The following is a 15,264-nucleotide window of genomic DNA, read 5'->3' as shown; positions in this document are numbered from 1 at the left end:
TTTAAAGATGAGAATAACCTTGGGTTCCATCCCAGCTCTGGGTTTAGTTCAGATGCTAAAAACTGTCCTGTAGCAGTCTTGACATGTGGCGGCCAGGCTTATTACTCAGATGGGGACATCACAGCTGGGTCTTGTTTTGCACCCCTCATGCTGGAGCCAAGTGCTCTTCTTAGCAGTTAGAATATAAACACCAGAGTCCAATGCTCTTTTCTGAAAGCTGGAGAAGTGCTTGTGCTGCCAGCCCACCACCTAGATCTGTTGTAGCCCACAGAGGACAGGGCAACTGGGGTTGGGAGTCGTGTGTAGGAGGTATTAGTCCTAGGACCTTTTTTCTCTAGCCCTATTCCTCACTGAATCAGGGATCCATGCACAGACCTTGGTCCCCTCCAAGGGTGGGATGCTCTCCTCAGCTGTTGACAGAAAGTGCACGGATCTCTTGTATCCACCCACCCTAATCAGGTAGTTCATCCCCTTTTCCTCCAGGAGGGCTATTTTCTCTTCTTCCTCTCTCTTCTGTCCCCACCTTGGCTAATGGACTAGTGTGATAAGGCCACCACAACAAAGTGCCACACACTGAGGGCTTGTGCAATGGAAATGTGCCTTCTCACAGTGCTGAAGACGGGAACTCTGAGATCAAGGTGTTGGCAGGGCAGGTTTCTCCAGAGGCTCTGCTCCTTGGCTTGCAGATGTATCTTCTCCCTGTGTCTTCACATCTGTCTCCTTTTGTACATGTCTCTCCCTAATCTCTGCTTCTGATAGGGACATCTGTCATCTTGGACTAGGGCTTGTGATAATGAGCTCATTTTAACTTTACTAGTGTTTGAAAGAACCCATCTACAGATATAGTCAGTTCTAAGTACTGGGGGTTAGCACTTCAATATGGGAATTTTGAGGGACATCATTTAGCCCCTAATAATGAATTTCCTAGAATTTGTTAATTTCCAAGGTTAATTGTTCCCATAATTCTTGTTGATGCATGAAGAATTCAGAACATGCAAAAATGGATGGTATTTTGACTGACTCTCTAGGGAGGAAGCAGTGATACATTTAGTACCTTCTTTGGGGCAGGCACTGGGCCCATATGTTCACAAACCTCATTTACATCCTCACTCCTCATTGTCCCTGATATCAGGGACAATGATACCAGCAAGGCATGTATCATTGTCCCTGAGCACCAGTGAGGCAACTGGCCCAAGGTCACACAGCTTACATTTGAACTGAGGTCGAAATCCTTCCTGTACCTGTGCTCTGAAGTCAATCACAGGATGATGCCAAAGGGCAACTTTTCTCACCTCCTCTCCGAGAACACTTTCATCAAATTAAGAGAAGTTTCTTTCATTCTAGCCTTTTTCTGTATTGACATCTGTCTGTATCTGCCCTCCAACCCCCCTTGCTCATAAAACCCTCCTCCAACCTGAGAAGAGAATTCTCTTCGGCTGATGGGAAATGTTTTTTTCCCATCAGCCGAAGACAAGGTGTTGGGTACATATAAGATACCAAGCTGCTGAACAAAGCAGCCCATCTGTATGTGTGGGTTCTATGTCCATGGATTCAACCAACCACACATTGAAAAATGTTAGAAAAAAAATGCATCTGTATTAAACATGTACATATTTTTTTCCTAGTCATTATTTCCTAGATATTTTAATATAACAACATTTGCATAGTATTTACATCATATTAGATATTATAACTAATATTATAATATTATATATATAATATTATATTATAACACAACACCATTTTATACAAGGGACTTGATCATCTTTGGGGATCTGTGAAGTTCTGGATCCAGTCCCCCTCAGATACCAAGGGACACATAGATAACAAATGGTAGCCCTTTTTTGAAGGATAGAAAGAATCTGACCAGGAGAGTCTGAAGGCTGGCCGGAAGGGGAAAAAGCATAAACCAAAGAGCCCTGGAGAGAAGAAATGGCAGCACTGCTTCTCACATGTTTAGAAAGTTCTAGGGCTTTTACTAAGGGGCTACCAGGACTTCCCAGCAGTTTGTTCACCTCTGCTGCCTCTTCCACAGTGACTATAGCAACATTTGGACATAAAGGTACAGCTCAGGTATGAGACCTGAATATCCTACTTTTGCAATTCCCTTTATGCTTTCATGGGACCTAAAGTGATAAGCTTGGTTGTGAACAGCCTGTTCAACATTATTAAAATCTATACTCTGACACTAATGTCCCTTAGACACCAAAGCCCCTGATGTTCAAGCCCCTTATGTAAAATGGTGTGGCATTTGCATATAGTCTGTGCACATCCTCTTGTATACTTTAAATCATCTCTCGATGACTTACAATACCTAATGTAGTATAAATGCTATGCAAATAGTTGTTACACTGTATTGTTTAGGGAATAATGACGAGAAAAAAATCTACATGTTCAGCACTGATCAAGTTATTTTTTCCCAAACATTATCCATACACAGTTGGTTAGATTTGCAGATGGAGAATTTGCAGAACTTGAACTTCTATCCTTCCTGTACTTCCAAGAGTAGGGAGGGGACTTGAAAGGGCAAACTAACAAAATACTTCCTAGTTCATCTTTAGAGACTCCATGGCTGCCCTCCAGTTCTGGAATTGCCATAGACACTAGGAGTGATTTCTTAATTAAAGTTAAATTGGGTTTGTCTAATTGGGATTGCAGTGAATTTTCATCACCTGAAACACAGGTGGGGCCCTGCAGTGGATCTCTCACCTGGCTCTGCTCCATTGCAACCACATGCTGACTTAACCATTACATACTGCTCCTGGCTCCTGGTTTTACTACCAGTTCACTAGTCTTATTTAGTCTTAATCACATGCCCCCAATATTTCTCTAAGCTACTTCTCAGATGCACTTAAATCTTCCACTGAAGCATCAATGCAAAGAAAAGTAGCTTGGTGAAGAGTATACATTTGCCCCCTTTCATTGGCGATTAAGAATTTATTCCCAGTTAAACACGTTAGGAAATGTAATTAAGCAATGGTTGATGGTCCTAGACAAGTGTGCCTGCCAGAAAAAAAACAATAGGTTCTTTAAAGATGCCAAGGACTGATATTATGCATCTTCTGTTGGAAACTGTATGCACTTCACTATCCCGAGCCTCCTGTGTGCTGCCTCATATCTTCAATCAAATTATTATATTCCAGAAATATGCATAAGGGAAATGATTGTACACATTTTATGGTGGGTTGTTGCTTGTAGCAGTAATTGAAGTACCTTTTCCACTTATGAAAGTACTAATTTTATTTGTTTTTATTGCTTTTCTAGATGCAATTATTTATTTAGTGTGCTTTGGCTTTATTAAATTATGCTTACTATAGGAACATCATAAAAATGTATGAAAACAACACATCAGCCCAGCCAGCCTGGTGACCTGTATTGAGAACGCTAGTGTTATTTTTCATATCCAAACGTAATGAAATAACTTAAGAATAAACAGATAATCTACACTAGAAAACAATGCAATTTCAAGGTAATGCAATAAAACACCTGGACAATATGATTTTATAAATCTTGGTTCTAAAATTTACATGAGTTGGGTTTTGAGTGATTATTTGAGGACACATGGCATTTCTAAATGGAATCATTATAATGTGAAATGTAATTAAACGGAAAGGCAAGAATGTAAACAGGGTTTTTGTTGGCTGGTAAGATGTGGAAGACTAAGAAGCAATGTAAAGACTTTTGGTCTTTACAAGCAGAGACTCTCATCCCTAGGTAGGGTCTTAACTTTGAACTTGAAAAGCAGCTAGACAATCTGTGCAGTTTGCTTGGTAATCAACTGAACCAGAAGGTCCTGGATTTAAGGAGTTTTTGCTCTTTTTAGTTATACATGACAATAGAATTTGTTTTTATATAATTATACAAGCATGGAATGTATATTCTTCTAGTTAGGACCCCATTCATATGGATGTATATGATGGTAGGATTCACTATGATGTATTCATAGGAGAATTATTTCAGATTCATTCCACTGTCTTTCCTTCTCTTATTCTCCTGGTTCTTCATCTCCCATCCTTCATCTTTGCCTTGTGCTTCCTGATCTAGTATTATGCTCCCTCTCAAAGAAAAGAGGCTTTTTTTTTTTTTTTTTTTTTTTTTTTGCTTTGGCATTTTTTTTCAAGAAACTTAAGTTGAATGTAATCAATTTACTTGTCCTGAATTTTCATGAGATAAATAAACTGGCTCCTGGTTTTAATATTAGTTTTTTCTAGTCTCTCCTAGTCTTACAGGTATGCTAAACATGTTTATCTGAGCTACTTATCAGATGCACCTGAGCCCTCCATTGAACCATCAATGCAAAGAAAGGTAGCTGGGTATAAACTTTTAAAGACCAAAGTCAAAGCAACAACAATCAATCTAAAGCCCAAAACCTCATTCTTCCTTTCTCCCTCCCTCCCTCTCTCTTTTCGTGGTAATTATTCCACTTAGATTTCCTGGAATTAACATTGTTTATATTTTCCTAAACATTACTATTTTACTCAGTATTTCAAAATATTTTCAATGAGTTGAACAAAATAGTCTCATAAAAATGTTGTAAGATTTTGTTCATTTACATTCTACTCCATTTCTCATTCCCTATTTTTACTAATTTATGCTTTCTCTTTTATATTGATCAATTTATTTTTTCAGTTTATTTGTTTTATGGGTGATTCCCAAGCATCAGCTTTAGATATTCTATTGTTTGTCTGTTTTCTGATTCTTGCAGTCTGGTTTTATTTTTATTGGTTTCTTCCTTCTGTTTTACTTTCTGATATTTTATTCTTCTTCTAAATTCTTGAATTGGATGCTTGATCTAAATCAGATATTTTCCCATAAGCATGTAAGGCCTGGATTTTTCTTGAGCAGTGTTTCAACCATACTGCTGGCAAGTAATATTTTTTTATCATTATATCATCAAGAGACTCTGAAATTTTAGTTTTATATAAATTAAGTCCTTTATATAATTCTGCTGGGATGTTTTGTTTCTGTCTCGATTTTTTTCAGAATGAAAGTTTTCTTTGTGGTTTAATGTTAACCACATTTTGGAGTGTTCCTAATCAACTTGAACACAGCTCACAATCTTCCTTTGCAGGGCATAGTGTTCTATATAAGACAATGAGAATTGTTGTATTAACTATGTTTATGGGTTTTATATATACTTTAACTTGGTCCCCATGCTTTTCCCTTTAAGTCCCTCAAAGGCTATGAAAATGCATACTTTAAGATACATATGTGCTGTGGAACTGCATGTGGTCAGCTACAATTGTGTTGTTGTTTTATAGCCAAAGATTGCTGAGGAGAACTTGACCTACGCTGAGCTGGAGCTGATCAAACCCCACCAGCCTGCCAAAGGTGTCCCCACCAGCACCGTGTATGCGCAGATCCTCTTTGAAGAGAACAAGCTGTAGTGCCACCGTTTCCTCTCCTGTGGTTCTGTTATCCCCACCACCCAGTTATTTATGAAACCTCAGAAACAATGTCCCTATTTTTATATTTTCACTTGTGCCTTCGCATGTGGTGGGGAGTCCCTTCCCAACACATTCCAGGTGCCTTGGAAGGTACGAGGCTGCTCCCCTGCAGAAATAGGAGCTGCAGCCTTTGGATGAATCTCCCCAAACAAGCTGTTCTGGGGCCTGAGCCCTGGGGCAGAAGGACTCTGCTTCTGAGAGTACCTCAGGAGACTGCTGAGCCAACCTCCTACACTTTTTCTCTACTTTCCCCGGATTTTATTTTGTTAAAGTCTTTTTAAAAATCTTAACTGTAATCTGCCACCCTTCCTGTATCTGTGATATTGAACTCCTGGTTTATAGCTACAGGAAATGCCATTATAGGCCAAAGTGTAAGATGGTAGATATGTAGTAATTGGTTTTCAAAGACTCAGATAACATTGCCAGGGCACCCAGAGCACAGAAACCCACTGATGGCAAGCAGCCACTTAGGATGGCATCCATTGTTTTAAATAGATGCACAGATCCTGGTTGTTTAATGGCAGAGGGAATGATTTGGGGAAAGCCTGAGGTTTGTCTTTGAAAACTCTGGTACCTCGTGATTCTCAGAGGCTTCAGGTCAAGAAAGACACCATTCTAAAGGTCTGCTGGTTTCAGCAGAATGAACCTAGATGGATAGAGAAACATTGCTTACCCTTTTCCAAAGAAACAAGTTTGCCAACAGTGGACACACTAGAGCAAGTGGGGCTCTTCAAAGTGTGCTGAGCTCAGCCGACTCACACTGAATGCCCACTTGTGGGAAAGCAAGTCTTCCACCAGGTTCCCTCAGGGTGGGGGAATCAGGAATATAAGCCATGCTGAAAACGTGTGTCACGAAGACCCTGTGCTTGCCAAGTGCCTTGCCCAGCTCAACCTTTGACATGAACTGTAGTGGGCTTGGGTGAGCATCATGGATGTGTGGAACATAAATCCATGAAGTTGCTCTGTGGACCTGCATGATGTACAGAAATCTTGAACTCGCTGAAGATGGATTCATTTAGGAGAAGTCATCCTGTCACTCTGTTTTAAGGATGTTTCTTGATATGTGAGTGTACTCTGGGTGGCTATTTACTGCACGCTATAGAAATTGACTTTGTAATGGACCATTGTATATATGATAAATTATCTATTTTAAATACAGTCGGGGTATGAATTGTGCCCCCCTCCATATCACTATGAGACTTTGGTTGAGTTTCTTATCCCCGAATAGCCTCAGACTCAATGTGTGTGTAAAGGTGAATTAACCTCTCGTAGAACTCTTAAGGGTAAACTGGGATAATGAGTGTTGCTAGATTCTGGAAGCTCTAAATTGCTACACAGTCTTTTTTGACATTTATGCTAAAACAAATCTGCATTTCCAAAGTAAAAATTTCTAAGACTTTCATTGCAATAGCTTTAAAAAACAAATTTTGGTTCACAAATTTAGCCTGACAATAATGCTTCCAAAGTCCCACGATACCTTTCCAATAAACTCTTATGGTTTATTGGAAAGGGTCCAAATGGAAATAGCTATTGGTTTCCTGGAAACAAAAATGGCCTGCCTTTACCAAGTGGAAGTCTGTCGTCTCTGGCTGACACCCTGCCCTCAATGCCAGGTCTGAAAGCTAGTGAACACACCATACAACTTTTGAGGAACCAGCACGATTCAGAAGAACTCACTAGAAAATCCCAGGACATCCTTTTTTGGGAGAGGACAATTTATGGTTAGCATACCTTTCATATCATAATGATCATAGGTAATATTTTATCATGGCTATGTTCCAGCAGATGGTTGTATAGTATTTTGGGGACACAGGAGACTAAAGAGCCATATGGACAGGTAGAGCCTTTGGGGTTTCAAGAGGGAGGAAGAGCAGGGCACATGAAGAGGAAATGGTGGAGCAGGGTGACAGAGTAGAAGGCAATATCTTCTGAGGCCCTCAGGCCTCCAAACCCAACCTTTTAAATCTAGTGAGAGCTTAGAGTCATCACATATGGAAATGAACACATTCCACTAAGAATAGCATGTGCTTTTAAGAGCCAATTAAAATATATCTGTCATAGATTCATTTCAACCCTTTTCTCCCAAACTGTGCTCATAGCTGCACAAATCCAAACCCAGGTGTGCAGTCTGCTAACTATCTCCTCCCTCTGAAAATGCTTCTCCTGGGGTAGTAGGAAGCTACAGAGCATTCACACAGAGCCTGCCTCACCGTCATCTCCAGGAACAAACCATCCTAGCTCTGCTCACATGGGAGGCACTGGATGATTTGAACCCGGTTTTTGTTTCAGGTGACTATTTTTGCCATTCTTGCTATTGTGAGCTTAAAAATGTGCGTCTATTTATCCATTCTCTATAAGAGAGACCCTATACTCATGTTTCTAGAACTAACTAAAGGGAAATATAATTCTTCAACAAGAAATTAGAAAAACTTCTTCAATTTATCATATAAGAACAACTATAGATGAATCATTTTCAAAGTGGACAATTGCTGACAAAAGAAGATTAAAGCAAAGGTTGCTCAGAATGCAATGGCTTCTCACAGGCAGAATGCAGGTAAGCTCAAATTTGGTGGGGAATTTTGACCTAGGCCAGAGTTGTCATGGACCTGTTACAGGAAGCAAGAAAATGTCATGAAATCACACCCGAATGAAATTATCTTGCAGAGTCAAAGCTCAAAGCCATAATAGAGGAAAGGGCTGGGATTCCTTCAGGATCAGCTCTTTACTGTGACTCTGGTAGTACATAGGGAAAAGAAGAAAAAGCCAGGCCTGTCCCCTTCTGATTCTTATAGGTGTGAAAATGACATGGGGCCCTTCATAGTTTTTAATGCAAAATAGCGTGTGTTGGCCCACACATTCATAAACCCCAAGATCCACTTTTCAGGACTATTCGTGGCCTTGTTTATCACTTTGATAGGTATTGTAGTGGCACCCCTTTCTCCTCAGAAAAGTCTTAACTGGGCTTCTCCAGAAATCTTCACCATGGCTGATTTGAGGACTGTCAGCAAAAACGTCTCTGCAAAAGAGTTCAATGTAGATAAACTACCTATTTTCCATTTTGCCCTGTTTTACTTGGCCACTGGCCAGGAAGATACCACCACTCCAGGTGCTGGACACCCCCTTACTAGTTTTTCACAAATGTATCCAGTATAGTAGTTTGTAGAAATGTGCAAACAAGGCCTCTGGCCTTGAGCTGGGCTTCACAGAGATGTCTACATTTTTAAGATAAGAGAAGTTACCAATTGGGCTCCATGGTAACAGCTGGCAGGGGGAGTGGTCCTTGAGAGATTAACTTTCCCAAAACAGTGAAAGAAAAAGCTGCTTTTTTTCATCAGACTAAGCCCCTCGCCTTACATGCTGGGTATAAAACTCTGAAACTACTTGAACGGGGTTCAGGGAATTGATTGATTACAGAAAAATCTGTGCCCTCTGAACCTGGCTGCAGCCAAATAAAACTGTTTCCTGCTATCTTCGGTGCCTTGCCTCGTCTATCCCTACAACAGTATGATTCTAAACTAGGCTGGTCATGCTGCTGTCCCAAAGCAGATGAAGAAGCCAGAGACCAGAGGAGACCAAGCAATCATGATATGCCTACAGCAACATTTCCTGCCAAGCGGAGAGTGACAGAGACCAAGAGAGAAGCAGGAACGACACTGTCCTACAGAATTATGGTCCCAGGGAACATTTTTTTGTTGTTGACCTTAAGGTTTAGGATGGCTTCCAGAGAGAATATGATGTCCCCAGTCCTCCTGACCCAGAGGACTTGGGCCAGAGGGTGATCAGCCAAATGGTAAGAATGATGACCCCATCTAGAACCACATCCCAACCTCCCCCCACAGGGAAGAAATTATTCAGTGGAAAGGAAAACCACGTGTAATTTATGGTTTGGGTGAAGGATATGTATTCAGCATGGCCTTGCTGAGCTTGAGTTACAATGGTGTCCAGACAGAGGGCACATAGACTAGTGTTCCCTAAGTTTTAAGGTATACACAAATAACATGCAATCTTGGTCAACTGTGAGTCCTTGCTTAGGAGGTCAGAGGTAAGACCTGGATTCTGAGTTTCTAATAAGCTCCCAGGGAATGTCCATGCTCCTACAAGTAGCAAAGATATAAACTGAAAGGCGAGTGACTCACCCGAGATGGAGATTCAACCAAGAGATTTTATTGGGGGGCTCCCCGAAGGGGAAGAAAAGGAGTAGCAGAGAGAGGAGAGGAGGAGGGCAGAGAGCAGAGGAAGAGAGCAGTGAGGAAGAGGGAAGAGAGAGGAGAGAGGAGAGGAGGAGGGTAGAGAGAAAGAGAGCAAAAGGAGGAGAGAAAGAAGAGGGAGAGGGCAGAGAGCATAGAGGGAGAGGGCAGAGAGCGTGCGTGAGCTTGCAAGCTTCAGCTTAAGAAGGGTTGCAGGAGACATGGAGGGTATTGATTGGCAGGGTGACTCAGGAGCAGACACTGTGTCCCGCGGGGATTGGTCGAAAAAACTTTTGAATTTGGCGCCCTTTGGAGAGGAGGGGGAAGGGTAAGGTAAGGTAACTCCGTGGTGTTCTCCTGAGTCGGAAACCTAATTTCAGCGGGGAGTCTCCCACACACCCAACATAAACTGTTGGGAATGTGGACTCAGAGGCATCACAGGGACTGGGTGTCCTCAGAATATGGGCCAAACAAAGCTGGAGTCCTGAAAGGGGGCAAAATTCCTAGGGAGAGTCCACCCAATGAGAAGGGAGGGTGGCCAGCCTCAAGTGATGGGGAGCACCTAGGACAGCAGGTCCCAAAGCAGATGAAGAAGCCAGAGACCAGAGGAGACCAAGCAATCCTAGGGGAGTGAGGAGAGCCTTTCTGGGAGTTTCTCAAAGGAAGGGCTCCGCAGTGTGCACTCTACAGAGGTCAAGTGGAACACAGGTTTGCTCATTCTGAATGAATTGTATGTTTCTCATTTTTAAAAGTGGCTTGTTTGGGAGGAATTTTCACTAAGTGCACAGGAGCTGATTCTGGTCGACTCCGTTTATTTTTTCCAAAGAGATAGGCATCTTTCCATGGTGTGGCAATCTGGAACCCACTCTTAATGAATGCACAGGATGGGAAGTAGGGGGTGGCCCTGGCTACGATCCCTCCTTCTGTTGTCATTGGTAAAAGATGACTTGGTGCCTGCTTTCTAATAAACACAGCTCGATTAGCTCCACACCAATTTAGCGTCTGATTGTTAAATGTTAATGTACTGCACCCTATAGTTTTAAATAGAATTAGAGATGTTTACAGCTTCCGTTAAACACACCTTGTTCTTTCACATTAAGCTTTATTACCAGTGTCTTCCATCAACAAACAAAAAAGCTCATTAGTGGCTGGTCTGTGTGGGGGCTGCGGCTGCTGCTGAAGGAAATGGCATTCTGTTTTCCTTTATTACAGCTTTTGGGCTACCAGGGGCGGCTGGGTGGGATTCTTTCCTTTTTATGTGTATGATTGCAACTTCTGACTCCTGGGTGTACCAATGGATCTTCGGGAATCCACCAACACCCAGGCATTTTTATGCAGATGTCTATATCCTATCTATGGGGATCGGGTGTTCTCTTTAGTTTTCTAAAAGGGTCCATGATCCACCAGATGTGGGCCCTTAGAAGATGCTATATGAGGTCCCCAGAGAGCACTGTAATAAAGCTGGGAGCTTCACAGATGGGAAAGGACCTGCCAATTGGGACCTGGGCTCATGACTTCCAGCCCATGGACCTCCCCATGTGTGTTAGCTCTGACAACCCCCCACTTCCCACCAGACTCAGGTTCCAGAAAGCCTACCTCTTCCCACCTTGCCATCTCTGGTCTCCTGAAGGGCTGGTCTTTGGTCAGCTAAGGTTTGAGTCTGCCCCTCTTCCCCTCTGCAGGGTCCCTCCATCCCTTTCTTTCTTCAGCTCCAGAGTAGGTTCCCAGGTTCTCACTGTGCCCTAGTTCTTAGTGCTCTGTGACTTCAGCCTGGCCCCACTCAGTTTGGAATTCTAAAAAATGTCTTGCTCCTGCTTCCACTCCACTTCCCATTCTTCTGCTGCATCAGGATTCCATTTGCTGGTTCTCTCAGGGTCTCCTGGACCTTCGGTTTGTTTGTTTGTTTGTTTGTTTTTTCATATTTTCAACTCAGTCTCCAGAGTGACGTGTTCTCACCTGGACAGATCTCCTCCCGAGCTGTCAGCCATGTTTTGCTCCTTTCCTATACCATCAGACTCTCTACCACCTCCCTCTGGCCTCTTGACCTCTGCTGGCTGCCCTTTGCACCTGCCTGAACCCAGGAAGCCTGTGGACATCCAAAATCATTGCTGAGCCTTTGCTATAACAAAGGACATTCTTTGGACCCGCCGACACGGGCCACCTTTCCTTTGAGTTTTGTCATGCAGTGCACCTCCTAGTATTTTTTGAACACCACATAGTCTTCATCCCTGGTGTTTATTTTTCTAGTCAGCCCTTCAGTGACAGATTTCTATTAAGTTCCACCCTTAGCATTCTTTCTCTTTGCACTCAAACATGTTTCTTTTCTTTCTATCTTTATGTTTTTGGGGATTGAACCTTGGGGCACTAAACCACTGAGCCGCATCCCAATCCTCTTTTATATTTTATTTTGACACAGGGTCTTGCTAAGTTGCTCAGGGCCTCACTATGTTGCTTAGAGTGGCTTTGAACCTGCGATCCTCCTGCCTCAGTCTCTGAACTGCTGGGATTATAGGTGTGCGCCATGGCACCTGGCCTATGTTTCTGACCACTGTCCAGCTGCATAATGAAGACTCTACATCAGTGGCTCCAACTGGACTCTTTTCCTAAGCTCCATATCTTGGCCCTCCCCTCTCAGTATCCCTCGTGCTTTTCAGAAGCAAATGCACATTTAATACCCAACCATCCTGGTTAAGAACTCCACCATTCATCCTACAACTGACTATGAAGCTGGCCTCCCTGGAGATGGAGGAGTGATAGCTGACTTTTATTGAAAAATGCCAGATGCCAGGCACAGGGCTGAACATGTTTTCTGTCCCATATCATTGAACCGATGCTCTTCCACCCTGATGGCAGAAGGAGAGGTTCAGAAAGCTCATATAGCAGTGCTAGAGTCTTTCTACCCCTGTATTTTCTGTCTCCTATATATTTCCTCATAAGGCATTTTCCCACCCTCTCCATTCACATGGTTTTTGCTTTCCATCAGCTCTCTCTCTCATGGACCACTACACTAACCCTCTGACCTCTGCCATCTGATTCTACCCCTCCAAAATGCTGCTAGAGGGAGGTCTCTGAGCAGATGGCCCTATTGCCAACCCTCCCTGCATAAATCTTTTTCCTATTGCCCTCAGGACACAGGGTGCCTCGGGAAGTAGCCAAAGCCCTTCCTAACTTGCCCCTGTCCCCCTTCTGGTTTCATCTCTTGCCACTCCCAGTTGGCACTCTTTGCTTTCTTAGGCCATGGTAACAGTGTGGTACCACTTTGAGAGTCTGGTGACAGTGTGGTGTGGGCATCATAGCTGCAAGAGGGGCCACTCTGTGCTAGGCATGGTGGACACTATAGCAGCGGTGGTCATCGGGGCCATGGTTAGCAGAGACTAGATACCTGGGGCCTGGTGGGGTTCCCACAGGCAGCCAGCTACACAGCTATGACTTTGAAGCATCTGGAGCAAGAGCCTGAGGATCAGGAAGCCCAGGCAAGGCTGCTGCCTGATGTCTCAGATACAGCTACTGGCTTTGGTAGCAGCACCCCTGCAGTGTGGTGGTGGCAGGTTCTAGAGAAATCTGCAGAGAAACAGGGAACGCTGGAGCCCTCAGGAGGTGATCATGGTTGTCTACACTGGCAGAGTGAGCATGACTAAGACTGGCCATTGGTGAGCCTTCTGGGCATTCTTTGACATGTCAGGGTAGGGACAACCAAAGGAGAGATAGGGTCTACTCCTGCACACAGGATGTGGGACCCCAGTAGAGCTTCTCAGTGCAGTGACAAGGTTTATGTCTACCCTAAGGTAACAGTGCAGGCCTTCCCCGTCTCTAGAAGACAATAACTTGGTATATTATCAGTTTTCCATTACTATAATGAACACCTGAAACAACCTACTTGTAAGGAGAAAAGGATCATTTTGGACCAAGATTCAGGAGGTTCTGGTCCATGATCAATTGGCCTGTTTGCTTTGGGTCTCTGGTTTAGGCAGCACATCAAGGCAGAGGCATGTGGCAGAGCAAAACCACTTACATCAGTAAGGAAAAGAAGAGGTTAGAGGTCTTGTAATCCCCAAGACCTAATCACCTCTCACTGGGCCCCAGCTCCTAAAGGTGTCACCCACTCCCAATCACACCCCCTAGGACAAAGCCTGTACACACAGACCATTGGGGACTCTCACTTAGCACTTGGTCTTTAGGAACATGGCCTCTTTATAGAATGCTGTAATAAACAGAGACCCTACATGTTGTCCATCTAAAGTCCATTTCCATCTCCTGCCATTTCACAGATGAGATCATGATTTAAAGGAGAATTGAGGTCACAAAATAGTGGCCAATAATGTCACAACTCAGGTTTCCTCTAAACCTTTCTGTACCCCTTTGTGTCCTTCCTCTTGCTCAGTACCCTCTTTCCCAGCCCAAAGAGTAGAAGTGCTCTGGCCTTATGAAGGGCAGCTGGACGGGGCGCATCCAGTGAAAGGTGGCGGTTGATCCCCCGACCTTCGAACTAGATCAATCTGAGTTAGCTCTGCACAGGGTCAGAATCATCATGTGCAATAAGCTCACCTCCTCTAGGTACGTTTCAGAGGTCAATGTCTGGTTCCACAAGTCTTGACCAAGTTCCTCCTATGTAAGGCACAGGTTCCTACCTTCAGATTTTCACGAAGGAGCATAGCTAATGGGCACATCATCTTAATGATGGTGCCTGTTCACAGAGTAATTATCGTGGGCTCATTGTGGTTCTTGGAACTCCATGACAGCCCTGAAAAACAGGTGGCATTATTGCTTCTGTCTGGCTATGAGAACTGAGGTTCAGTCATCATAATTGTCTTTCCCAAGGCCATACCTTAAGTTGCAGAGTTAGATTCAAACTCAAGAGTAGTTCGGTTCCAATGCCGTGCTCTTTTGATTATGGACTGGTTCCAACATGTCTGGAGAAATCAGAAGGAAGGCAGGCTCAGGGCATGCTTTGTAAGGAAGTGGCCACCTGAGCATAGGCCTCATGAAGGGGCAACAATCTGCCAGAGACAGAGGCAGGGACATTTTTGGATTATAAATACCACCTGCATGTAGAGATCTCCTTCTACGAAGTTGCCGTGCCCAAGAGAACATCAGGCCCCTGGTGGCCCCACCTGGGAGACTGTGGTATACAGTGGAACCAAAAATTTCATGTGAAATGGGATGGATTTCAAATGGGATCTCAAAGAGTGACCAAGGACAGGGGCTGCTGGGTGCTCCACGTTCTCCCTCACAACCAGCTCCTGAGATAGCTGTGCTCTATAGTGAGCAAGTGGAGGCCATTCGTAGGTGGCATAATGCTGCAGTGAAGGGGTACATTGGTATCCATGGGATCACAGAAAGAGCACAAGGACTCATTGCATTGAAAAGACCTTTCCTTTAAATTCTCCCTAAATTCCGGAATTCTTCACATTCTCTTCCCTAATGAAGGTAGCTTGGTGGGTAGTTGTTTTAACTCTTGTTTTACTTTGTAAGATTGGGGAATTTTACATTTTATTTCTGTCCATTCCAGATACTTGAGTAAATATCAATTGCCAACATTGCTAACATGTAGACTCCTTGCGTTTGTTACCACCTTGACCTGTGACATCACGTGACAGCATGGAAGAGATGTCAAGGAGCTTATTCATCCA

The 15,264-nt window shown here is 43.5% G+C and overlaps 1 protein-coding gene across 1 annotated transcript in view; it reads left to right on the top strand.

Moving 5' to 3' along the window:
• Vstm4 (V-set and transmembrane domain containing 4) overlaps positions 1-6,638 on the top strand; it is a 100,424-nt gene extending 93,786 nt beyond the window's left edge. Inside the window, exon 8 of the mRNA XM_046446717.2 lies at positions 5,262-6,638. Within this exon, the coding sequence (XP_046302673.1) occupies positions 5,262-5,387 (126 nt within the window). The 3' untranslated portion in view covers positions 5,388-6,638. The remainder of the gene's footprint in view (positions 1-5,261) is intronic.
• Positions 6,639-15,264: the final 8,626 nt, after the last annotated feature.

Source organism: Marmota monax, unplaced genomic scaffold (assembly GCF_021218885.2).
Source record: "Marmota monax isolate L192 unplaced genomic scaffold, Marmota_monax_Labrador192_F-V1.1 WCK01_AAM20220418_F8-fsc00207, whole genome shotgun sequence".
NCBI lineage: Eukaryota > Metazoa > Chordata > Mammalia > Rodentia > Sciuridae > Marmota > Marmota monax.
Note: the sequence above shows the minus strand (reverse complement) of the source record. Positions and strands in the feature narration are given on the sequence as shown.